The sequence below is a fragment of the Centropristis striata genome, chromosome 18, assembly GCF_030273125.1.
Source record: "Centropristis striata isolate RG_2023a ecotype Rhode Island chromosome 18, C.striata_1.0, whole genome shotgun sequence".
NCBI classification, from domain to species: Eukaryota; Metazoa; Chordata; class Actinopteri; order Perciformes; family Serranidae; genus Centropristis; species Centropristis striata.
In genome coordinates, this window is record NC_081534.1 from 3355804 (window position 1) to 3379994 (window position 24191).

Sequence of the window (24191 nt, forward strand, 5' to 3'; positions counted from 1 at the left end):
ATTTTAAGGACACCCATTACACTGCAAAAAAAGAAAAGTTGGATGAACTCAAAATTTCAAGGCAACAAACTTCGATAAAATTTTAAGTTGGACAATTAAACTAAATATTTTAAGTTTTGTTTTTGAATTTTTATAAACTCAACTGTAAGTTGTACTTACTTATAATTTTACATTGTAATAACTTTTAATCCTTACTTCTGCTAACTTCCGCAATGTGCTAAATTGGCACGATTGTAATGCCGCAATGAAATGTCAATTTTGAGTTAGCATTGATACGCTAATGGCTACTCATGTAGCTGTAACAAGCAGCGCCGCTAGCATCAGTTAGCCGCTAGCATCAGTTAGCCGCTTTTGCTAATGAAGTTCACCGCTTTCCCGCATTTCACAACAAAGAAATAAGAGTTAGCAGAACTATTGTCCCTTGTTGTGAACCCCAACTTAAAGATATAAGTAACAACAACTCACCAACTTGTTTTTGAGCAGACAACTGGCTTCCTTTGCTGTGCTAACTTACATTATTGCCCTAAATGTCAATCATTTATATTTCCACCAACTTAAATCACTGTTTTAGGCCAAAAAATACAAGTTGGCTTTTTTGCAGTGTAGTGCATAGCATCATGTTTTCTTGCACATTGGCCCATTACAGAGGGCATTTTATTATCTTTTTTCTACCACAGAAGCATCCAAGAGGGCTATTCTGATATTCATTTATTTTTACCACCAGTGCATGGAATATTTAGGATTGTGAGTTAGTTGTACTTGATCTGCCCTGGGTTTAGGTCCAAACATCAGCCAGACCCTGTGCTTTCTTAGTTTATTGCAGCTTTTGGCCTAAAAACTGTACTCTCACCCAGTGACTGCAGGCATCTTTACCAATGATGACAGACAGGACATATAGTTGCTCTTATCAGTTTGCAGAACAGTTGACCAAGTTTCACAGTCGGTGACATAATCAGTTTAAATGATCAATTATCATCAGTATCCATTAATTTCAAGACATAAAATGTAAACCAAACAACATTTTTGCCAATTATCTATAAATTTAAATCCAATGCACCACTGATAGAGGATTCAGCCTTACTTGCTAGTTGATTGGTTCAGATATGAAAATCTTTTTGGATATGATGAAAGTCTACCTGTTGAGTTGATTGATTGCTCTTTCATGTTGTCCTCGTTCAACTTTCCACTGTATTGAGGTTGTGCGGGGTGCTTGTGTGATTATGAAAGAAATATTAACTAAGAGACTAACTCTGCACATACACTATCTTATCTGTCTGCCAATGAGGGTCCACTGAACCTAATGTCACCAGATCAGACCACAGTCAGTACATTTGGATGTAAACAGAGCAGTATATAACCCGCTTGGCTCCCTTATTTTCTGCAGTCCTTGCTCTTCAGTCACGATGCGTCCGGTTCTTGTCTTCCTTCTGGCATGTGCAGTGTCTCTTAGCAGCTCTGCAGTCATCCTAGAAAATGGCCAGCCCATACAGTGGGCCCATACAACCGACAAAATGACTGACATGCCGGTAAACAACGGCATCGTGAACCCCGACCCCTGGCACTACCTTTACCGTATGAGTTTTTACCGGCTGTTGATTGCTGCAACAGACCCCTTTATGGGATCCATGGGGACAAATGCAACTGACAGTCCAATCTGGGGACTGCCACTGCAGCTTGGATGGATGCTAACCTCAGGTGATGTGTTGTTTCCTTTTTCACATTTGTTCTGTAGACAAACTAATTCATAGTTTGTTTACTTCTACTAAATGAGAATTGGTGCAAAAGTGGATAATAAATCACTTAAGGGCAATTTTATGAAGTTCAGACCTCTGAACCCGTATAATGAATAAATAATCAACTTATAATGTGAGTTCCAGAATCACAGAGTCATAAACAGAGTGAACATAACAACACAACATAACCAGCTACTAAAGAATTCACACACAAACTGATGCTGTTATGTGTGATGTGTTGATCCTGCAGGGCGTCTCGCTGACCCAACCGGTGCAACAACTTGCGGCCTGCAAACAGGAGATACTATGTGTATTTCTCATCACAGCTGGTGGGGCTGTAAGTATGACATAAGACAGGTGCTGACATGCATAAAATACATGTATGAAGAATTCATGCATCTTTTACTTTCTGAATATATGCATGTTTGGCATGTGGCTAAAACACAACCTAAACAAACAAAGCACTTTGAGTTGCATTTATATGTATGAAAAGCGCTATATAAATAAAGTTTGATTGATTAATTGATAAACATGGCTCAAAAAGTTTGAGGGCACACAAACACACACACACACACACACACACACACACACATAACACTAAAACTAATATACTAACAAAACCATGTCTTTCTTCTCCAGGTCAGAACTACTTTGTCTCTGTACTTCCCTTCCTGTCTGCAGCACAGCAGGGTTTGCTGGGAGCAGTTCAGGTACTTTGTAGCTTAAAACCAAAACAAACAAACAAAAAAGATCTACTGCAATGCTAGCAGACCTATCAGACTTGGGACTCTGTCTATGTTCCCCGGGTCCTATATGTTCCCCTCTTTGTATGAGACTGGGGAACCTTTTTCCCCTTGTTCCCCCATCTATTACTTTTTCCACCTTTCCTGCCAAATTCCATGGCAAATAGGCCTATGTAGGCCTACGGGCTGTTTGATGTGCAAATAGGCCTGGACGAGGAAAGATTAGCTCAGGGGTGGTTAAACCTGCAGGTCTCGAGCTGCATGCGATTCTTTGGCTGCTCTGTTAATTATGTCACTTTATCTTGGACCAAGGGATCCTTTCAATGAATGTTAGCTCAATCAATAAAACTTGGATCACAAACTCATTATTTCATTTATGAGCACACCCAGAGAGAGCAGGCTCCACCATGTTTCCTTTCGCTTTCAACATGCGATAGTTGAGATGCGTCGCAACGCTCAACAAATAAAATGTTCGCCTGCAACAGTGGGGAACATAGGACCCTTTTCCAGAAAAAGGGTCCTATGTTCCCTGGTATGTATTGCTAGAGGGGAACATAGGACCCTTTTTGGGAAAACGGGGAACATAGATCCACATAGGGATGACCCGTCAGACTTTACACTGAAAAAAGAACCAACTTAATTGAATTGTTTCATATGGTAACACCTAAATGAATTAAGTTCTTTCAAATGAATTTAAAATCAATTGTGTTAATCTAACTTATTAAATTAATTTGAAAGAACTTAATTCATTTAGGTGTTACCAAATGAAACAATTCAATTAATTAATTTTCTTTTTTCAGTGTACTTAGGCACTGCAGAGCTTTAGGCTAAATGCCTACATACATCAGCAAACAGAGTAACAAAGTGATCATCAAAGTGATAACAATTCATTCTGAGAGAGACATAAGTTACCAAATCATCAACAAAGTCTTTTTGAGTACTAATTTCCTCACAAAAATGCAAAGTCTGCTAATAGTTTTAATATTTTGATGATGATGAGGATGATTGTACTCATGTCTGATGCTGATTCCTTTAGATCCAGATGCAGGCACCCGCAGGTGTAATGGACTATTGCACCACATATGCTGAATGTGCAGCTAGCTACCCTGACGCCATGGCTAAGTGGGATGCCTTTTACCAGGTACATGACTTACACACACACACACACAAATTCACATCCAAAGATGTGATGCTAAATCACTGGAGCACCTCCTTAATGTTGTGTGTGTGTGTGTGTGTTTAAAGGGTCTGAAGGCTGCAGGGGCTTCTCCTCTTGCCGAAAACGAGAAGAAAGACGCTCTTCTTGGTCTCTTTTGGGCAGCGCAAATGGCTTCAACTTATGCCTCTGCTGCATGCAAGGCCAAGTAATCTATCTATCTATCTATCTATCTATCTATCTATCTATCTATCTATCTATCTATCTATCTGTCTATCTGTCTATATGTCTATCTGTCTGTCTGTATAGTGTCTTTGAGTACAACCTTATGCTGAAGACATTTTTCATAGAATAGCCATGCCCTGAAACATACCCTGCTTCATCGTCCGTTTTACTTTAAATGGGACCATAATTTACAAAATGTACATTAAGCTGTATTGAAGATGACTTGAAATAGGAAATTCTTTACTGAAGTAATGAATCAAATGAGAAGTAGGGTCACTTTCTCAAAGACTTCTTTACAATCTGACTTGTTTTGCAACCAGTGGACTCGCCCCCTGTTGGCTATTAGAAAGAATGCAGTTTTAAGGCACTTGCACCTCAGCTTACTTTATACACCCAGAAGATGATGCTTGGTTCCATCTCATTAGTTTAATCTTTACAGAAGGGTGTGGAAAACACAACACTATATAGTTGATTCATTCACACAGTTGTACAATCAAAGTAAATGGTGGACCGTAAATAGAGCGAGCTGTATAGTACGGGACTCAGCCCCTGTTTCTATACTTTATGCTAGCTAAGCTAACCAGCTGCTGGCTGTAGCTTCATTTTGACATATCGTTAGCCTCATAGCATATTTGCCCAAGTCATATTTGAATGTTTTCGGAAAACAAGAAAAAACACAATTTTTAGTAAGCCCATTGGTATTTTTAATTGATATTGTAACAGTAAGTTCAAATAGAAGTGTGAACAAGTTTGCATAAAAAAATAAACACATCGTTTTCATAACAGATAAAAGTGTCTTAGGCAGAATATGCCCTGACTAAGGCATTTTTTCTCTTACATAGAAATAATGTAGTTTGGTTTGTATGTAGCGGCAAAAATGCCTAAGTCAAAGAGATGACTAAGGCAGAAAGTGATTGTGGACTCTAACAAGTGTTCTGATAGGGAGAACATAGGCAATAAGGCAGAAAGATGCAGCAGTGGTAGGAGAGTAAAGTTAGGCAGATATCACAATTTGGCCAAAAAATGACTTAGGCAATTATGCTATGAGGCTAACGATATATTATAGTGGTATCATTTTTCTCATCTAACTCTCAGCAACAAATCAAATGACCAGTCTCCCTCTCTCTGTGCTCTCCTCTCCTTCAGGCAGAGCTCCTACTCCTCTGTAGAGGTGGCGTTTTTAAACAGCTGGCTGAACTCTGCTGAGTATGTTTCTGCTGCACATTTCCAATCCAATTTGCAAAAATCTGCAATGTTCATAACCCCTCTCCCAGGTCGTATTTTAAAGGTAGGAAACTTCAACTGCATCCATACAGACATTTAAAAACCTATAACATTTTACAACTTATGTATGTATCTTATATTTGTTCTGTCCGTCTTATTGTACATTTAGGATGGCGACAGTGCACCTAACATAGCCGATTTGAGCACAGAGGAGAACCACACACTGTCTATCTTCTCCTGGATGAACATGGTCAACAATATGCTGGGTAGGACACACATACACAGTCTAAAAACAAGATAAAAACACTAAATCTGAGGGAAATTGTCCTGCTGCATGGACAGATAATTTCACTTGACAAGATTTCTTAAATTAAGATTGTTAAATCTAGAAATAAGCATGTTGAATGCTTTAAATAAGAAATAACTCTTAAAACAAGATAAATTATGTTCTAATTTTTATCTTGGTAAGAAACAAATAATCAGTCAGTGCACTCTGCTCGGGCCAGTTCATCGCTGCTTGCAGCTTTAATTTATCTTGTTTTAAGAGTTAATTTCTTATTTTAAGCATACAATATGCTTATTTCTAGATTTAATCATCTTAATTTAAGAAATCTCGTCAAGTCCATGCAGCAAGAGAGCAAGATTTCCCTCCGATTTAGTGTTTTTATCTTGTTTTTAGACACACTTTTCTTTTGCAGTGCACAAACAAATATTGTGATATAGCATTTTTTAATGCAGTTAGTGAGCTGATTATGATGATGTCATCTACCAGGTGGGTCACTGGTGAGGATGTGGAATAGTGCCATGTGTTCAGTACAAACAAGAGAGAAAGGCAGGGAGATGCTGGAGCAGCTCCTACTGAATCCCGGCTACGCAACAGGCACTTTCCTGTCTATCGTCACTGGAATGTCTACAGGCTGCTGAGACACACACACACACACACACACACACACACACACACACACACACACACGAACAGAGACCTATAGCAACTCGAATTACACTTGCAAACAGAAAGACATTACTGATATTTCATAGCCATGCATCAGATCTCCAACTGCAGGTCAAAAATGGTAATGAAGCCTCGATCTGTCCAACATGGGCTTGATGCTGCTGCATGCTGAGCTAAAGAGGGTTTCTGGAGAAATTGCATGATTTCCTCTGATTTAATCAGAATCAGATGAAACTGCAACTATGGCACCGTGACAGGAATTAAGAATATCTATATAGAAATAGCCTATATTCTCACTGATGACATTGTTCACTTATGCAGGTCATATACAAGCGTCAGTGCCAAATTCAGAGTGCTTGATAAGCACTTACAGGTTCGTTATAGTTGCTTTAGAACAGGTAAACCTCTGTATGTCTTTGTTCTTATCACCTACATGTGATTGTTTGTGGCCCAATAAAGTATCAACAAATGAAAATGTTATTATTGCTATTATTGTTGCTATTATTGTTCTTTTTTTAAGATTATGCCATTGCACTTTTATTCATTAAATCTAGTACAGAAACATGCAGAGGCACAGAAGTTTTGAGATGCACAATGAGTTTTTTGCATGGCACATCTTAAATCTTGCAATTAAAATAAACCAGGAACTTACACATTTTTATCTTTAATTATACTCCAGAACATTTCATAGGGAAAAATCACTTTTTACTCCACTGAATTCTTCTGACAGTTGTTGTAAAAAGTTACTTTAAGATATAAATTATACTTAGTAATGAGTTTTTTTTTAAATATCATGCATTGTTATAGATTAGACTACACAATAGTATATACAGTAGCTTAATAGCTCCACCTTAACTAACTACTAAATAATTCTGACATTTTTATGCATAAGTTATAATAATACAATTGAGAGTTATTTACAGTTTTTCACAACCGCTATGACCCGTTTGTCAGAACCTTAAAAACGTTTTCAAAACTGTTAACGCACATCACACCTGATACACACAATCCCCCAAACAGTTAATCTCATGGTCAAAATCACCCAGTGTAACTAAACACAGACACACACTTCCAAAATACAATAATACACTAACACAATTCACCAAATCTACCAAAACACTGACACACGTTGTCTTCCAACAGAAACATTTAGTCAGTCACAGCACAGTGTCATAAAAAACACTGACAACTGATGGAAGAACACAAACCGAATCACTTTGCATGTTTCTTATCTACTTTTTTTCCTTTTTCTTTTACAATCAACAGATTATTGTATTGATCATACATGTAAATTAACCCTCTGGAGTCTCCAAAAGCTCCAAAGCATGACTTCTTCATCATCCAGACTAGAAAACAAAGCAGCGTGGAGCCCTACTGTAAATTTACCTCTAAAGTTCTGGCTGTAAACTCCATGAGGCCAGTTTCAGTTTGATGATGATATACCAAGTAAATCTGGAGACAAGCTCAAATATATTTAGTATAAAATGATACAACTGGATGGAACCCTCTTACGTATATGTTGTATTTGCGACCTTTGTTCACATTTGCAACATTTACTGTAAAATTCTTTATTGAGCATGATAGTGTTTTGAAAGTAAAAAAAGATTCAAAATCACATTTTATGTTGGACTGAATGACTAAAAAAGACACAAAATGACTTACAAAGACATGAAAAGACATGAAAATGATTCAAAAATGGACAAAATAGCCTCCATAGAGACAATGTTTGTGATGATGTTCTTCATTTTTCATTTGTTGGCCATGAATTTTGGTCCTTTTTTGTACAACACTCAGTACAGAAAGTGAACGAGCCGTGTCAGAGCAGCTTTGCAGAATGTTTACGTATGAAAGAAGAAGATAGTGAATGACAGGATTTGCAGTAAACACTTTACTGTATTGCAAATTAAAATGACTTACAGTAGAGTAAAGAGGTAAAAAAAATCAGCTGTCATTCATTACTGTATTGCCAAATAGACAAAAAGAAAAAGGAGCAGAAGCTGATCAATGTAATCTTCAATTCATTAGTTTTGGACATGAGGTTTTCTGTTTTGACAAACTGTGTGAAAGCAATTGAAAATTCACCAGTTAACATCTACTGTTTTGGTCTTGATTGAGCTTGTGTGTAAAAGGAGTTAAAACTAATTTTAAATGTGTAAAATGTGTGTATTTTGTGTCAAAAGAAGAAGAATTGTGTTAATTGTATCGCCCACACAGGCTGATGTTGTGGTAACTGTGTGAAGAGCTTTGAAAAAGCGGTAAAAGTATTGAACAACGGGTCATAGCGGTTGTGAAAAACTGTAATTCAGTTAAATTCCATCCAGCTCTAGTTCAGTCCAATAGTGTCCTCTAGTGGTAATTTGATGTAAGTGCTCACCTATCATTACAGTTTTTCAGTTGCTTTGGTGCATTTCTCACATCACTATTAACATTTGCACAACAGTTAGTTCAACCTCCACAACATTTAGTCATTTGTGCTCATCATAGTAGCAGTTTCTCATTCCTATCAACACATTACAAATGCTTTTAGACAGTCATCAAGTGCTTTCATACAACTCTCTGCTGTTTTATAACATTATCATTTGCTTATGTCATGTCATAATTAACTATACTTGTGAATGCTGAATAGCCATTCCATATAAAACTAATAGTCCTCATTTAATTGCTTGAGTCATTACATACAAAAATGATGAACTAGGTGTCAAAATCTGTCAAGCCAATTTTATAATTTTTTTGAGATCTTTTTTTTTTCCTAAAAATGTCTCCTAAATTGAACAGTTTCTCTCAGGTGAACCTTGGCTTTCTCTGATGAGAAGGCTGTGTGAAGCATTAGTTGAACCAATGATAAGCCACTTCTCTACAATCACTCAGAGCTGAATCCATAAACCATAAACACTTTACAACATATATGAACCAGCAGGACATAGTGAGGACCATTTCTACAACACTGTGACTCTGGACTGTCATAGCTCGACCCAAAGGGACGCCATGTTTGTTGTAAATAAGAGTGTTTTTTCCTTTTGCACAATGCTGTAAACAAATTAGAATTGAAAAGAGCATATGCAGTAAATATATGAAAAGTACATATTCAGTGTGTTGTACTCAGTTAACTAGCTAAATACAGTAATGTGTAACTTTACTGTAGTTTTCAAATGGCTGTGTAAATAGTATATAGTCTGTCTGGAGCATTTTCAGGTAGCGTCATCAAGATCTGACTTTTCTGCATTGAAAACATTTCCAGAGTAAAGTGTCATAATGAAAACATGACAGAGACATTTGACTATCTTGTTCATAAACATGATGTCAGCACTTTTCATCTTGATGACACTTTCATTGACATGAATACTGCTGTAGAGGAATGAGCTATGATCCATTTTGAGCAGGTGACACACTTTTGCAGGTTATCAACTAGGTTTTGCAGTTTGGACTAATTGTTTTGGGAAATGCATTACAGTTTTTCCTCAATTGCTAAACACTAATTCCTGTTGTGTGAATCAATTGCTCAGTTGTCTAAACACATTCCCCGAATCGAACATCCTTTTGACAAAACCATAAATTATCTTCATCTAGTAAAACACTATTTGCAGATCGCAGTAATTCTTTTTGCAAAACTCTAAACACAAATCTCCTGCAATAAGACACAGTTGTCACTGTGATGCACTTGTGATACATAATGGTAAAAACAAGTGACAAAACAACACAAATGAAACACATGGGTCATCCAGTGAACACAACGATTCAAAATTGATCACACTTGTTTCTCATCATGTCAAGACAACATGACAACCAATATAAACAGGTTGGTCCTGCAGGCTCAAGACAACAATGGATCAAAGACACAGAGGACGAGTGCATATAAGAGGAGGGAGAGACAAAGAATGGCAATTTATGACGAAATTGTGGCTACCGTCATTGACCATGTACTGGTGCATGGCATGACCATGAGAGAGGCAGGCCAAAGACCTGTTTTTTTTTGTTTTGTTTTGTTTTATATTTTACAGTACAATTTACAGTACACTTTTATTTGTATTTGTCAATTTCAGGATGATTTTTTTCACAGTACCTATGTTTCAATGCAGAGTAAATGCTGAATCCACTGAGTTGTGCAATCTTTTTTATTTTTTTTACTTTTGAGATGCAAAATGCATGTGATATACTTTAATGTGACCAATAAACATTTCTCCATGAGCTACATGCCTTGAACACTGTGTTTTCAATTTTTTTTAGTGTAGTGTGTAATGACTGCTCTGCATTTTTTCTATTTTGACCAATTAGTTCAAGATCTAACAACATTGTTTGGTTCTGAGAACAGGTAAAACTATTTTGAGGTGATGGTATAGTTTTGCTAAAAGAATCAGAGGTTTTGTGAATGTAGTGTGAGAAAAGAGTTTTGTGTTAAGAATTCTGAGAAAAGGACAGGAGGATTCAAAAAATGTGTTTTAGCAAATTGAGAAAAACTGTAACTATTGTGCAAATGTAAACAGTGATGTGAGAAATGCACCAAAGCGACTGAGAAAAACTGTAATACTGCAAAAGAAAGTCACATTCCTGTAACCTCTTTTGGAGTTTTTTCTGTATCCCTGCAGATGACATCCATATAAACAGACAGGCGGCCATATCTTTGGGTAGAACGATGACTTATCTCTCCATTAGATTATAATGGATTCATATCAGACACAGCCATCTTGGTCAGAGCCATATAAACACTCAATGCCTATTTTCGATGTGGATACACAGCAGTGGGGTTTTCTGGTAATGTAATACTGAAAGGGATCAGAAGCAAAAAATAAATTGTATTTCTGTGAATATATTTAAGTGAAAGGGGAAACTTTGTAGATATGTGCAAGGAAACAAGAATAATGGAAAAGTCTTTATTTCAACACAAAACATAACATTTACTTTAACAAAATACAACACGCATTTTAAATCACTGTAGGTGATGGCATCAAATAAGAATGACATCCAAGACATTTTTAAAAGGAAGACACAAAGGGTCATTACACCCGCCATGGAGAAGCACAATAAAACCCTCTGCATATTATTAACATCATGTTCTGTATCTATGCTAGTTCATGATTGTCTGTGGAAAAGCAATATCAAATACAAACTCACAATAAAAAAAACAACACAAATGCAGATTGTGATCCTGTGAAGGCTTGTACACTGTGTGTACTTTAAGGGCTTTTTCGTCTAGTTTATTCTTGGTGGATATCAGATTTTGCTCAAAACATAAATTACATTGATGGGACTTTCAAGATTTTACGTGAAACAAATTCAACCTTACTCATGTGGTAATACAAATACAGAATGTCCACAACATATTCTGGTTGTACTGTAACTGCATAAAAAAAGAATGTAATAAATTCTTATATATATTTTTGCCAACTTCCAGACAGGACTCACTAGTAAATAATGCTTCCTCAGTACATGTATATGATTCACTACACTGCCTGTTCAAAATAGTCATGAATCAAGGTTTGATAATACACACATTGTCTTGGTTAACTTACAGCAGTGGTTCCCAAACTGTGGAGTGGGGCCCTCTAGAGGGGCACAGAGGTATTGCAGGGGACACACATTACCCACATGGGTAAAATGTCTAGCAAAGCCACAAAAATATAAACAATTTTTACAGCAGATTATTTTGAAAGTCCAACAAAGGAATAACTAAAACTATAGGCTATTAATTGACAGTCAAGGTGTCCTATATTTGCCAGATATTTGGCACATAAGATTCTTTACTGCACATTTCTAGTTTAAAATTAGTCAGCTGCACACTGCAAAAAAGGGGTGTCTAAAAAAAGATCAATTATCTAACACTTCTTAATCTAAAGGGTTTTTTTTAATGGTAAAAACAATAAATCTGAGAGAAATGATCTTGCTGCATGGACAGATAATTTCACTTGACAAGATTTCTTAAATTAAGATTGTCTAGGAATATCTAGGAATAAGCACGATGTACACCAAAAATAAGAAAATAACTCTTAAAACAAGATAAATTAATCTGCAAGCTTTGCACTGCAAATTATTTGTTTCTTAACAAGATAAAAAAAAACTTTAGATTTAGAAGTGTTACATAATTTATCTTCTTTTAAGAGTTATTTCTTATTGTAAGCATACAACATGCTTATTTCTAGATTTAAAAATCTTAATTTAAGAAAGCTTGTCAAGTGAAATTATCTGTCCATGCAGCAAGATCATTTCCCTCAGATTTAGTGTTTTTATCTTGTTTTTAGACACACCTTTTTTGCAGTACAATTCTTAAAAAGTCAGCTGGAGAGGGATTTTCCCTCCCAACAATTCTCTGAGAAAGCCTAGCTAGCAGCAACTGCTAAAAATAGCTGTCAAAAAACACTAAAAAATCAAAGGCCGAATGTTTGAAAAAAAAATGTGTTAAATCTGCAGCTGTTATAATTATAAACTGCATCGGCTACATGCAGCCGGAATAAAAAGCTTGACAGAAAAGTCAGTTGTTTTGCTGAAACAGAGCTATTATTCATGCTGGGGCTTTTCTTGCTATGACAAGCGAAACTGTCTGCTGTGAAAAAGGTTTATGAATCAGATCAATTCATCTGGGAACAACAAAGAAACAAGATGATCTCTGATGTTATCGAGATTGAGGTTAGCAATCTAGCTGTGTAGAGCAGGTTACAACATGTGAAGTAGAGAGAAGGTAAATAGACCCGACAGGGAAGAAAAGAATAGCAGAATAGCTGGTGGTGCTGCCTGGAGTTCACCATGTACAAAGGCTCCATCTGCTGCTTTTAGTTTTTGTTTTCCACAAGGATGACATGACATAAAGTTTGGGAACCACTGGTTTACAGTAACAATGATCTCCTTGACAGTAACATTGGACCATTACAACAATAAATAAATAATAACATTCTATGTAAAGAAATGTTATAATTTCTGTAAAGTGTCAAACTGAGCACCATGGTATCCTAGCGACTGCAAGGATACAGAAAGCAGACACGGATTAGAAATGTCACCACACGCCATCAGGAGTGATAGCCGAGGCTGTTTTATCGCTCCGTTTCCTCTTAGCGCAGGATATAAATTTTGCCAAGCTTGACAAAAACCTGTGAAAGATGGCATAACTAACACTGAGTCTGTCCAGATATGAAAAAGGAATGTCACTGTAAAGTGTAAACACAGGAGAGGAGTCGAGCCGGGAGGAGAAATTTAAACAAACGTTACTCAAACCGCTGTAGAGCTTGAGCAGTGGCGGTTCTACAGAGGGGCCTCCAGGGGCCACTGCCCCTGTGAAGAAGCCCTTGGCCCCTGCTGTGGCCCCTGTGTCAAATTAATAATAAAATGATCAATTTATAACAATGGAACAATTTTAACCTTTTTTTTGTTCAAACAATATCTCATTGTACACAAAAGAAACCCAGAATGTAAACATTGTATAATAGTTTAACTCCATTGAGTCTTATTGGGCTATTTTGTCCATTTTTGAATCCTTTTCATGTCTTTACGTGTCTTTGTAAGTCATTTTGTGTCTTTTTGAAGACATTCAAAGATTTTGAATACCTAAATATCATCTTTGCCATTTTTTCATGTGCTAATGTGCCACTCTGAATAAACACTGGCCCCTCCTTGGCCCCCACAGTAAAATTGGTCTAGAACCGCCACTGAGCTTGAGCAACATGGGAAGCGAGTGAAACAGCTTCAGCAGAAACTGTGCGACATCTTCATACTGAAATGAATATAAATCGTGGGAAAACATCCATGGAATTAAGATGTTCGGTTTAAAATGAGTATTTCACGTACACATGTACAACACAGTATTGGCCATTATCAATCTTGCTTTGGCTTCTTGCCGTCTGCTGAGTGGTGAGGTAGAGATATGACTGAACGGCAGACCTGCTGTTAGCTGACTTACGGTCGAGATTGCATGTCGATGCCGTTTAGAGTGTTGCGCGTCAATAAGGGAGGTCAAAGATCTCTGCGGCTCACACAGGAAACTGTCCTGAGCCTGCTAATGCACTGGAGTGTGTGTGAGAGAGTGTATCTGTGTGCGATTTATTCTATCTGAGAGAAAGTGTTTGCTAATGTGTGGGTATGCCAAACAGTTAATGTATAGGTACAAATATATATATTGTGTGTATGTGTGTAGAGTGTCCAAGGAAGTTATGCTTCTCCATAGGCTGAGGCCTTGTCCTTTAACAGGTCCAGACACACGTGGCAGCTCCAGCTCCCTGTGGACAGAGAAGCAGAAAGAGAAGCTGAAATATTTTCCTCCTTGCTCTTTTCCATATATAGCCTTTGCAATAGCTTCTCTCAAATATACAATGCATGACATATAGTATCAACAAACTGATGTATAATAAAACCGATGAGTCTCCAATAGTGTCCCTCTGCAGAGCTCCATGCTTGGGCCCACCTCTGCTGCTGGGACCGATCTCCATCGTCAGGACCCATGGGCCATGGTGGAAAATTGTCCGTTTATTGTGCTTCCTTATCAGTAAATAACATCTACATGTCACTGTATTATAAAGTGAAGTGTATTGCTTTATCACGTTTATTGTTAATGAACCAAGTAGCTGACTGAACTAAAGGCTAAATATGTGTTGTTTTGTCCTAAATATGAAGTATTATATGTTTATCTGCCACTGTGTTAGGCGATCATTAGGATTTAATAGCATGCATTCATTATAATAATTAATAATAATACAGATGTAAACAATACAACTTTAATATTTCGATGTTAATGTAACTTATAAAGTCAGGTAATGTATTGTTTAGCAACAAATAACTACTAACCTTATGAATGTGCTAGCTAACATGAGCTTGCCAGCTCATTTGAGCTAGCTATGCTAACATTTTTAGCAAACTAATGTTAACTCTAGCGGAAATTACGGGGTCATTCCTATGTTTCCCGGGACCTATGTTCCCAAAAAGGGTCCTATGTTTCCCTGTAGCAATACATACCGGGAAACATAGGATCCTTTTTCTGAAAAAGGGTCCTATGCTCCCCGAAATCTATCAATCTTTACGGTAAATTTGAACAGCAGCTACTTTCTGGTTACTTTCTGGGTTTTTTTTCTGTTTTTTTGGCTTTTTAAATAGGGTTATTGTTAGGGTTAGGCCTATTTGCCATGGAATTTGGCAGTAATGGTGGAAAAAGTAACAGACCGGGGAACATAGGAACCTTTTTGGGAAAAGCGGGAAGAAAAGGTCCTATGTTCCCCGGTTTCATACAAAGAGGGGAACATAGACACGCTCCCAAAATTACTACATTAAGCTTTTTGCAGCTGGCTAGCAACCTCAACATATACATACATAATATTACACAAACAACAACAGTATAAAAAGGAAAAAGCTTTATGTAATGATTCCAGCTAATGTTGGAAGAAAAACTCAAATTTAACGACATTAGCATAGCTAGCTAATGTTAGCAAACTAACTAACTCAATAAGTAACAGTCATATTGAAATAGTAAGGTTGTATTGTTTTGTGTTATTCGTGTAGGATGAGTGGCTTATTCAATCTAATCTAATGACTTCATGCTATGTATCCTGGTGAATGTATTTCAGGCATGACTCCCTTCTCCAAGCTCAGGACCATAAAGGGTCCAGCAGAAGAAGTGGGCCCTAGCCTGGAGCTCTGCCGTGAGACCCTTTTCATGAGAGTGTGTTGTTGTACCTTCTGGAGGCTTGGTCATTGGAGGCTTCAGGCAGTACATGTGGTACCCTCTGTCACAGTCATCACAGAACAGCAGCTGGTCCTGCATTAGCAGCATACAATTAACATATTAGATATATATTATCTGTAAAAATATGTACAGGGGGCAGAAAAATGAACAGCAACCCTGCCTGTAAAAGGATGTAAATGCTGGAGTTAATAAATCAGAGTTACAGATGCTTCTATTAATGTGACTCACATTATGTTGCAGCATTTATCAGCTATAAAAGAGGTCTGGCAAGTCATACAGGGAGCTTTCAAAACATAATGGGACAGCTAATGGAGCTTCAAAGTCTTTTCCAAAACTGCTGCTACATCTGTCACAAAAGTTAGAACAAACATCCAACAATATAAAATACACCTTTTTTGCAATGCCCTCTATGGTAGGAATTAATTAATTTAACATTTATGTCCTTTTTGATTTATAAAAAAGGTTACACCATTAGTGTTATTTATATCCTTCTGGATATAAATTCTGACAGTCACTGTGAACTGCATTTGTATGGAATTGTGCTACACAAATAATTTATCATTTACTTCTTTTATCCATATTTCTCCTATAAAAGATATGGTAACACTTTACAATAACCATCATTTATAGATGGTAAATAGACAGTTTATAAATGGTAAACAGATAGTTTATTAATGTTTAATCATCATTTATAAACCGTATATAGGCCATTTAGAAAGGTGAATAGAAAATGTAATAATGTTGAACTATAATTTATAAATGCCAAATAGATTACTTTACCATAAACAAACATAATTATTAGTTTATTAATAGCTTTACACTCATTATAACATTTTTAACATGATATTAAGTATGTAAATGATTTCAAAATGATTCTTATGCCTTTAAGAAATTGCTTAAAAACATTTAAAGATTAAATATGTATAGAATTTTGTAAATGGTTCATAATAATTGGTTTACAAACCATCTATAAACATCACTTAGATGGTTATTGTAAAGTGTTACCAAACATGTTTCTGAGCCAGGGCTGACTTTTCATGTATAAAAGGGAAAAAACTGGTGCACTGCAAAGCAAATTGAAAGGGAAATGTTGCAACAGAGGATCATTCTCTATACATACGTCGTTCTCTGAGGTGCCACAGAGGCTGCAAGACTTGCACTCTATGCACTGCCACTGGTACGTCCTCACTGCCTGCATCATGTTATCAGTGAACTGCAGACATGTGGGGTGACCTGCGGAGGGACGGTGAGGAGATGCGGGAAAAGTGAAGAAGGAAAGAAGGAAGGGGTGACAGAGTGGATTGCCAGATAAGTTTACAGAGCAAATTCAGTGGTGTTTCTTTTGTGAAAGCTGAGAGACGTGGCAGGAGCTCTTAATTGGAGCTGAGAGCAAATGAAGACTGACACACATCTGAACGTATTTACATAATCCATAAAAAGCTGATTTACATGATCTGCAGGCTTGTTGCGTGTCCCAAAAACAAGAACTAAGCGGGGTGAGGCAGCTTTCAGTTATTATGCTCCTCACCTGTGGAACAAACTACCTGTAGATCTGAGGTCTGCCCAAACGGTCAGCTCCTTTAAATCAGGACTAAAAACACTATTGTTTACTGCAGCGTACTCTTAACTTTAACACTTATCTGCTCTACTCTACTGCCCTTACTTTTTAACTACACAATGTTTGACTTGTGCTTTTTATTATTTTATCTCTTTTTTTATCCTGCTGTATCTTCCCTGTTATAATTGACTGTTTTTACTGTTCTCAATTGTGTCTTGCTGTTTTTAATGTGTATGTAAAGCACTTTGAATTACCTTGTGTTGAATTGTGCTATACAAATAAACTTGCCTTGCCTTGCCTTGCCTTATCTGATTTCCTGAGGACCTGTTTCAGGCTATGTTAATGAAAATGATTAAAAATTGACTATTTCCACTGCTCAGATTTTAGAATTATACTTATGTTTCACCCTTAAAAATGATCATTTGTATATCAATGACTGTGTTACCATGAATTCTTCTTTGTTTATCTTGCATGCCTCCACGGTGAACTTTGAATCCAAAAACTTCCAAAAATGTAGTAAATCCATGATGAATGATTTGAAATAAATAGAGGCCAGGTTTAACAAAAGCTACTCGTCCAGACTGGCATGGACTTGCAGCTCGTCTGAGACTGTAGTGGCATTCTGTTTTAAATGTTAAGATTTGGGCGAAAAAGCACATGTTGTGAAGCAGCAAGCATATGACTGAATAAATGAGACTGATGTTTTCCTGTTGTTAAACCTGACCTCCATTGAGGCATGTGAGAAAACGTTTTCTTTAAAAATTCAAGATAACACATTGTGAGTATTTGATATGCAAATGGTCTTTTTAAGTGTGAAGTTTTTCTTTAATGCTGTAAATAAAATAAAAACATAACTTTTTCATTTTTCAAGTCATTGAAAAGTAATTTCAAAACATTATTTCTTCCTTCAAAAGAAGATTGCTATGTCTTTATAAGAGCCAGCAGTAAGTGTTAACTTTGTCTGTAATGGCACAGCTGAATGAAATATAGCTTCAAATGCAACCTAACCACAAAAGACAAGTGATTATATGTCTGGAAAACAAAACACAAGCTGTGACGTGTGTCCAGGAAAAACATAGCCAAGCTGTATTTTATCATCCTCCAACAAATCTACAGCTGTGACAACACAAAATGAAACATATTTGGTTTATGTAAAAGTGTCTTCGTGTCCCCTGTGTTATTAAAAACATTTTACATCTACTGCCACTGTGTGTTAAAGTGTCCCCACACTGTAAAAAATAATCTGTTTAATTTACGGTAAAATACCGGCAGCTGTGGTTGCCAGAACTTCACCGTAAAAATGACAGTGAGTGGATTTTCTATTCTAAATTTAAATGGAAATATCAGCAAAAACTGTAATTTAGTCTGAATAATCCTGTTATTTTTAGGGTAATTGTGTCATTCATTCATACATCATGGTATTTCTCCATAAATTTGAAATGTTATAATATATGAAAATGTTATATTTTACAGCAAAACTGTGTTTCTTCCATTTTATGACAGAAAAAAAAGTATACGTTTTGTGCTATTCTTTGATTTACGGTAATTAAAAGTGTCTAATACAGTGATATACAATTTTTCATTTTATGCCCTATTTCTGATGTATTTGACAGTGTATTACTGTTATTTCTACAAACCTTTTTTACAGTGCACAGCTTCACGGTGCTGTCAGCCTCTCATGCACACAGCTAAATGTGTCTCTCTCATATCAATGGGGTATCAATGAGCCATGAATGAGCCAGAATCAAGAATGAACTGATTTATATCTAGACTAGGAAAGCAGCCAGAAACATTTTTCAGCCTGTGATGGGTGAATAAAGACAAACGTGATCTGAGTGAAATTTAAAGCAGAAAGATTTAAGCTGCTGCCTGCCTCCCAAATTAAACTGAGGAATTACAGTCAGGGGGAAATTAGCTGTGGCAGTTTCAAAGATAGCCTATCAGCTGGAATGGATAGCACTTAGCAGCAGGCAGTAGAAAAAGACTTTTCTACTCAGTGTGATAAAAGAAAAGATCTTGTCTGTAAAGACAGAGAGGAGCAATGGAGTGCCGATTGGCTCTTACCTCTCGGCTACCTGTCCTCTTTAGCCAATGGAGAGGCTCAAGAGTCCACGTTCATCCCTCCCCCTGTTTTAATTTATTCCTTTTTCTCTGGTCCACCATGTCTGCTATTTAGGATGGAGCCTTGAAGTTTAGTCTATGGTGTTGATTATCTTACGCAAGCAAAGTCAAGTGAGTTTATTGTTGGTTTATGAAAAAATGGAAAATGTTTTAACGTGTTGAATGGTAAAATCCTTCGTATCCTCCATTGTATCCATCAGAGACAACATTTCCAAAAAATGGAAGAAAAAGGAATTCACGTCCTACATCTTCAAAAAAAAAAAACACGTCAAAATAAATGTGGAGATCTTCAAGGCGAGCCACTGTAGTCCAGTCTTCCCTCAATTAATTCATCAGAAAATTAGTTTTATTGCCACGAAGTCCAGGTAGTCAGGAAGTCCCGTCATCAGCTGTCACCTACAGCATCATCGTCTGACAAAAAAATGTCTTCCAGCTCGGCATCTTCAAAGCCAAGAAACGTGGAGGCCTCGCTGTCTGACGCATTGCCGAACAACTCCTCTAGAGCGTTCGGCTTCCTCCCATCCTTCTTCACTCCTCCTCTTCCAGCTACCATGAAAACATCAGTGTCAGAGCAACACAGACAAGGCCACACAGTCTCGCAGCTGTTCTAACAAAAGTCTACCGTAGCATGATCTCACTCGTTGAAATGAATGCTCTCTTACTGCATAAGACGGTTGAGCTGATTGGAGAAATGTTTTGCTGAGATATCCAGCAGAGGCCGCTTTGGCTAGTGTGGAGGGGGGGGGAAAGAAAAAAAATGCAGCCAAATGTGCCATAAAGTAATGCGTGAGCAACAAAAGAGTGAATGCATGTCGTCTAAAGGCAGAAGTCCTTACTGATGGGCAATGCTGACATGGAGAAGCATGCAGGATGAAGCAAGCAGCGGAGCCTAGGAATCATTATTACTTGTTTTTGGAGGGAAACTGCAGTTGGCTCTCACTTGTGATGGTCTACGAGACTCATTGACAACCCATTGAAAAGAGACTGTGGCAACATGAAAGCTCAACTCACTGTGAGTGTATCATCAGATCTACATCATCAGGTAAAGAGAGGTTGGTTTGACTTGGACTAAAATGAAAATAAATGTAAATATTCTAGTAATATTATAGTATGTGGATGTGGTTTCCAAAACAAATGATGCTACTATTAATCTAAATAGAGTTTTAAACTGAACCACCTTTGTGGCCATTAAGGAAGCACCATTTTAGTCCATGTGACAGAATTAAACATCGCAAGTAAGCGAGGAACAGACATGAACAAGATTGTGGATAAAAAGGAAGTAAAGGGAAACAAAAATGACATGTGTAGTAGACGCAAATTAAAGAATGAGACTCGCAAAAACAACTAATTTCTGAGAGGAATAGTTTGATTTTGGGAAACCCCCCTTGATAAGAGAAGATTTATAAAGACACATTTTCTTGTGGTGCTCTTGAAATTTAAAATCACTAATTTAACTTGCAGGAAAACGACCTTTGTTCTACATTAATGCCGATGAGTTTACCAAATAACCTGCAACTTTAATGGAAACCTTCCATGTGTGGAGACTGGAGACTCACCGGAGCGTCCACAGTCGGAGCAGGACACCAGCTCCTCGGCCTGGCCCGTCTTCCTGTTGGAGTCCTGGTCTCCCAGGCAGAAGTCACAGTAGTCGTTGGGGATGATGGAGCCGTCTGCAGCTTTCTGAGCTGTCGGCAGGAAATGACCAGACAGGAGAAGGATGCATGAGCTGCCATTCATTTTCTGACAGGTTGAGGCCATCATAAATGTTACGAGTATTTGTCAGCAGCTTACGTTTGTGGTTGTCTGAGCAATATGGAGGAGACGGGGCCATCTCTGCCTCCTTCTCCTCCTCGCCCTCCTCCTCTGCTAGGTGAGTGTGGGTGTAGTGATAGCTCAGGCCAGGACGGTTCTTGTAGCGCTTTCCACAGACTACGGATAAAACATCACAGGTCCATTAGAAACATGTAAAACATTGTGCGAAACTGTGGAGTACAGTGGTTTAAGAGTCTGCTTGAAATCATCCCTGCCAACATTGGAATATAACTGGTTTTAATTCGCAGGAACTTCAACTGGCTGACAGTATTTATGTTTGATGGTTTGCAGGCTGCAGTCATTTTATGTGAATAAAAAATCACAAATGGGATGTGACCATTTATTTAAGACAGATTTGTTGAGGATATGTTTTTGCTTTTGAGACAGTGAGCGAGGAGCTTCTTCTGCTACATATGTAATGTGGAAATGTTAAATAAGTTGAAATTTAGCTAAATTTGGCCCGATGGAGCATGAAATTAGTTAATTAAAGTGAAAATCAAAGAGTTTTTATTGTAGTTTTTCTAGTTGAATTTTTTTCTATTTCACAAGGAAGTCTAGTGAAATTAGTGGATATGGAGAGATGTACAGTATCAAAGGACCATCTGTTTGAAAAAGATTATTAGGAGCAAACCAGCTAGAGCTGCAACAATAAGACGATTAATTGATTAGTTGATCGACAAAAAATAAATTGGCAACTACTTTAATCAACGAATAAGAGTTTATGTATTTTTTAAGCAAGAAAGTCAAACATTCTCTGGTCTCGTGCTTCTTAATTGTGAGAATTTGATGCTTTTTTCCTCTACATGATGACAAACTGAGGAGCTTTGGACTTTTCAACTATTGGTTGGATAAATCATACCATTTGAAGATGTTAACTTGGCTCTGGGAAATTATACAGGGCAAGTTACATTCTTTTCTGACACTGACAAAGCAGTTAATGAATGAATAAAGAAAATAATTGTTAATGAAAATAAATGTGACTGGTAACCTGCTGCTGATGGTCATGGAAGTCAATAATTTAATATAAAAAGGATTGGTTTGAAAGCATTTTATGTGCTAATTGTAAGAGCCATTTTACTTTGATTTTTCATTTGTTTGTTTGTGGCGTTCTGATGTCCTGAGTTAAAATAAAGCACCAGTGTATGACGGATTGTTGTGAGATGCCCGAGAGGCACACAGTTTTTTGACCGCAGGAATGTGATGTATAAGTTTGAAGATATAACTTTATTTGTTTAAGAAGGAAGTATACTTTTGTTTGGAGACGCTGTAATAAACTCAGTTAATTGATATACGGAAACTGGACATTTCATTTGTGTGCGTAAAACACGTTGAACGGGATCTCATCATACTAGTGGCATCTTTTTCAAATAGCAATCTGGTCACTACACTAATTATATAAAAACTAGGATCTAAAGTCTAATATTGTAGTTGCTCCTGGGGTCATTGGGAACTCTATGAGCACATTAGAGCTGTAGCCATCCTAGAAGTTTCTTATTATACTGTATATTACTGCTGCTTTGCTTGCTTCACCCAATTCTGCAGCCATTTCTGTCTCTGCCTTTACAAATTTGCATATTTTACCACAAAGCTTCACCATCTCCCTGCAAACTCGCTGCCAACCCAGTCCTGCGGTTAAAATGGGATCCATATGAAACAAAAAAAAAATTCCACCCAGTGTAAACACTTCTACAATGGCTACATCTGCGGATGACATCACAGCTAGTGTGTCCTTAAGAAGCATGCATCCCTCAGAGCGGCATTAGTGGAGCTGCTGCTGCTGCTGAAGCATCATTTGGTGCATGCCTTGCAATAAGCACAAGCATTAAGGCACATAGCGTAGCGTTAGTGTCATGCAGAGCTTGCACTTGAACCGGGACTAGCTTAAGCATTTAAAGCGTTAGAGATCTCCAAGGGATTCAGTCAGCCATTCCCACACCAGATGCCCATGAGCAAGAAAAGGCCAATCATAAAGACAGATCACGGAGCCTCTAGAAAGACAAGATGGCGGACAGGTTCAGATACCTTCTTCAGCCTTTTTTGAGTTATGCTTTTGTTTGTATCTATCTGGAACAGAGAAGACACAAAAGCAAACAATAAAGGAAAGACAGCACAAGACACAAAATAAGGATGAGATTCATTTGTTGGAGGCTCAGTCAGCGAGGCTATCTAGATCCACATCCGCATGGCAGTCCATTCCTGCTGGGGGACTCTGTCCAAGTATGCAAATGGCATGCTAGTCAGGTCTGGATTAACAGCAAACTCTTTCTTCATGCTGCAGAGGACAGCTCTTAGGACAGAAGGAGAGGGGCACTATTGTTGAAAGATGAGAGAAAATGACTCGTCTGTTGATTTTTTAAACATGAGGTAAGATTTTGGAACAAGTATGTAGAGAAAGGTTTCCAGAAGCATAAAGGAATTTACTTTTGTAAGAGCCAAATCTAAGGAGAAGAGAGTTTCTCCACTTTCTTCAGCTTTGGGATACACTTATGTGAAAGCAAAAACCAATGGATCTGATCACATGATGGAGAAAGAATTAAGTTTCCTTTTCTCTTACTGTCACAGACGTATGGTTTGTCCTGGTCGTCGAGGTTGGCGGGTTCTGTCCTCCTGCGATTAGATCCTCTGTTCTGAAAGGAAACACAACACGGGAATGATGTTTAAACCTCAATTTCTTTAATTAAATATAATTAAATAACAGATTTCCAAAACGTATTGTAATCATTTAGTATGAAGCAAAGACATGAAGATGTGGCTCAAGTTTAACACAAAATTCTGCTTTAATGTGAGAAACATCCTTTCCATTAAATAGATTTTGAATAGATAAACTGTTACTGTATGTGCGTGTGTGTGTGTGTGTGTGTGTGTATACACTGTCTGAGACACTCACTTTGCTTCTGTTTCTGTTCTTTCTCTTCGGAGTATCCAGGTCAAAGTCTTCGTCATCATGGAGACCGTCCCCATTTTCATCCGCCTCCAGAACTCTCTGCGGAGCACAAAGACACACATGTTGAG

General features: G+C 37.5%; 2 protein-coding genes across 4 annotated transcripts in view; one reads left to right on the forward strand and one right to left on the reverse strand.

Annotated features, from left to right (window-relative positions):
- Window positions 1-48: 48 nt before the first annotated feature.
- LOC131991313 (protein LEG1 homolog) lies at window positions 49-6480 on the forward strand. Of its 2 annotated transcripts, XM_059356673.1 has the most exons (9): window positions 49-144; window positions 1441-1695; window positions 1984-2070; window positions 2373-2443; window positions 3513-3617; window positions 3722-3840; window positions 5004-5145; window positions 5251-5347; window positions 5854-6480. In XM_059356673.1, exons 2-9 carry the CDS (start codon window positions 1512-1514, stop codon window positions 6003-6005), a joined length of 957 nt encoding a protein of 318 aa, XP_059212656.1. In that variant the 5' UTR covers window positions 49-144; window positions 1441-1511; the 3' UTR covers window positions 6006-6480. The 2 variants fall into 2 exon arrangements, with proteins under 2 accessions (XP_059212656.1, XP_059212655.1); XM_059356672.1 differs by lacking the exon at window positions 49-144 and having other exon boundaries at window positions 1232-1695.
- A 5772-nt stretch (window positions 6481-12252) lies between these two features.
- dpf3 (double PHD fingers 3) overlaps window positions 12253-24191 on the reverse strand; it is a 28296-nt gene continuing 16357 nt past the window's right edge. The window contains exons 5-12 of one of the 2 annotated variants that reach the window (XM_059356669.1): window positions 24067-24162; window positions 23734-23806; window positions 23202-23243; window positions 21159-21296; window positions 20924-21052; window positions 16809-16921; window positions 15679-15760; window positions 12253-14231 (exon numbers count right to left, since the gene is read on the reverse strand). In XM_059356669.1, the coding sequence (XP_059212652.1) occupies window positions 14164-14231; window positions 15679-15760; window positions 16809-16921; window positions 20924-21052; window positions 21159-21296; window positions 23202-23243; window positions 23734-23806; window positions 24067-24162 (741 nt within the window). In that variant the 3' untranslated portion in view covers window positions 12253-14163. The remainder of the gene's footprint in view (window positions 14232-15678; window positions 15761-16808; window positions 16922-20923; window positions 21053-21158; window positions 21297-23201; window positions 23244-23733; window positions 23807-24066; window positions 24163-24191) is intronic. The other variant, XM_059356670.1, reaches the window with a different exon arrangement.

What these genes read in the sequence shown, in the direction of transcription:
- LOC131991313 (XM_059356672.1), top strand. Translation starts at nt 1,404, where the DNA reads ATGCGTCCGGTTCTTGTCTTCCTTCTGGCATGTGCAGTGTCTCTTAGC. An exon ending in AGTGGGATGCCTTTTACCAG is followed by an intron (nt 3,618 to 3,721) that starts GTACATGACTTA and finishes GTGTGTTTAAAG; the next exon opens with GGTCTGAAGGCTGCAGGGGC. An exon ending in TCTGCTGCATGCAAGGCCAA is followed by an intron (nt 3,841 to 5,003) that starts GTAATCTATCTA and finishes CCTCTCCTTCAG; the next exon opens with GCAGAGCTCCTACTCCTCTG.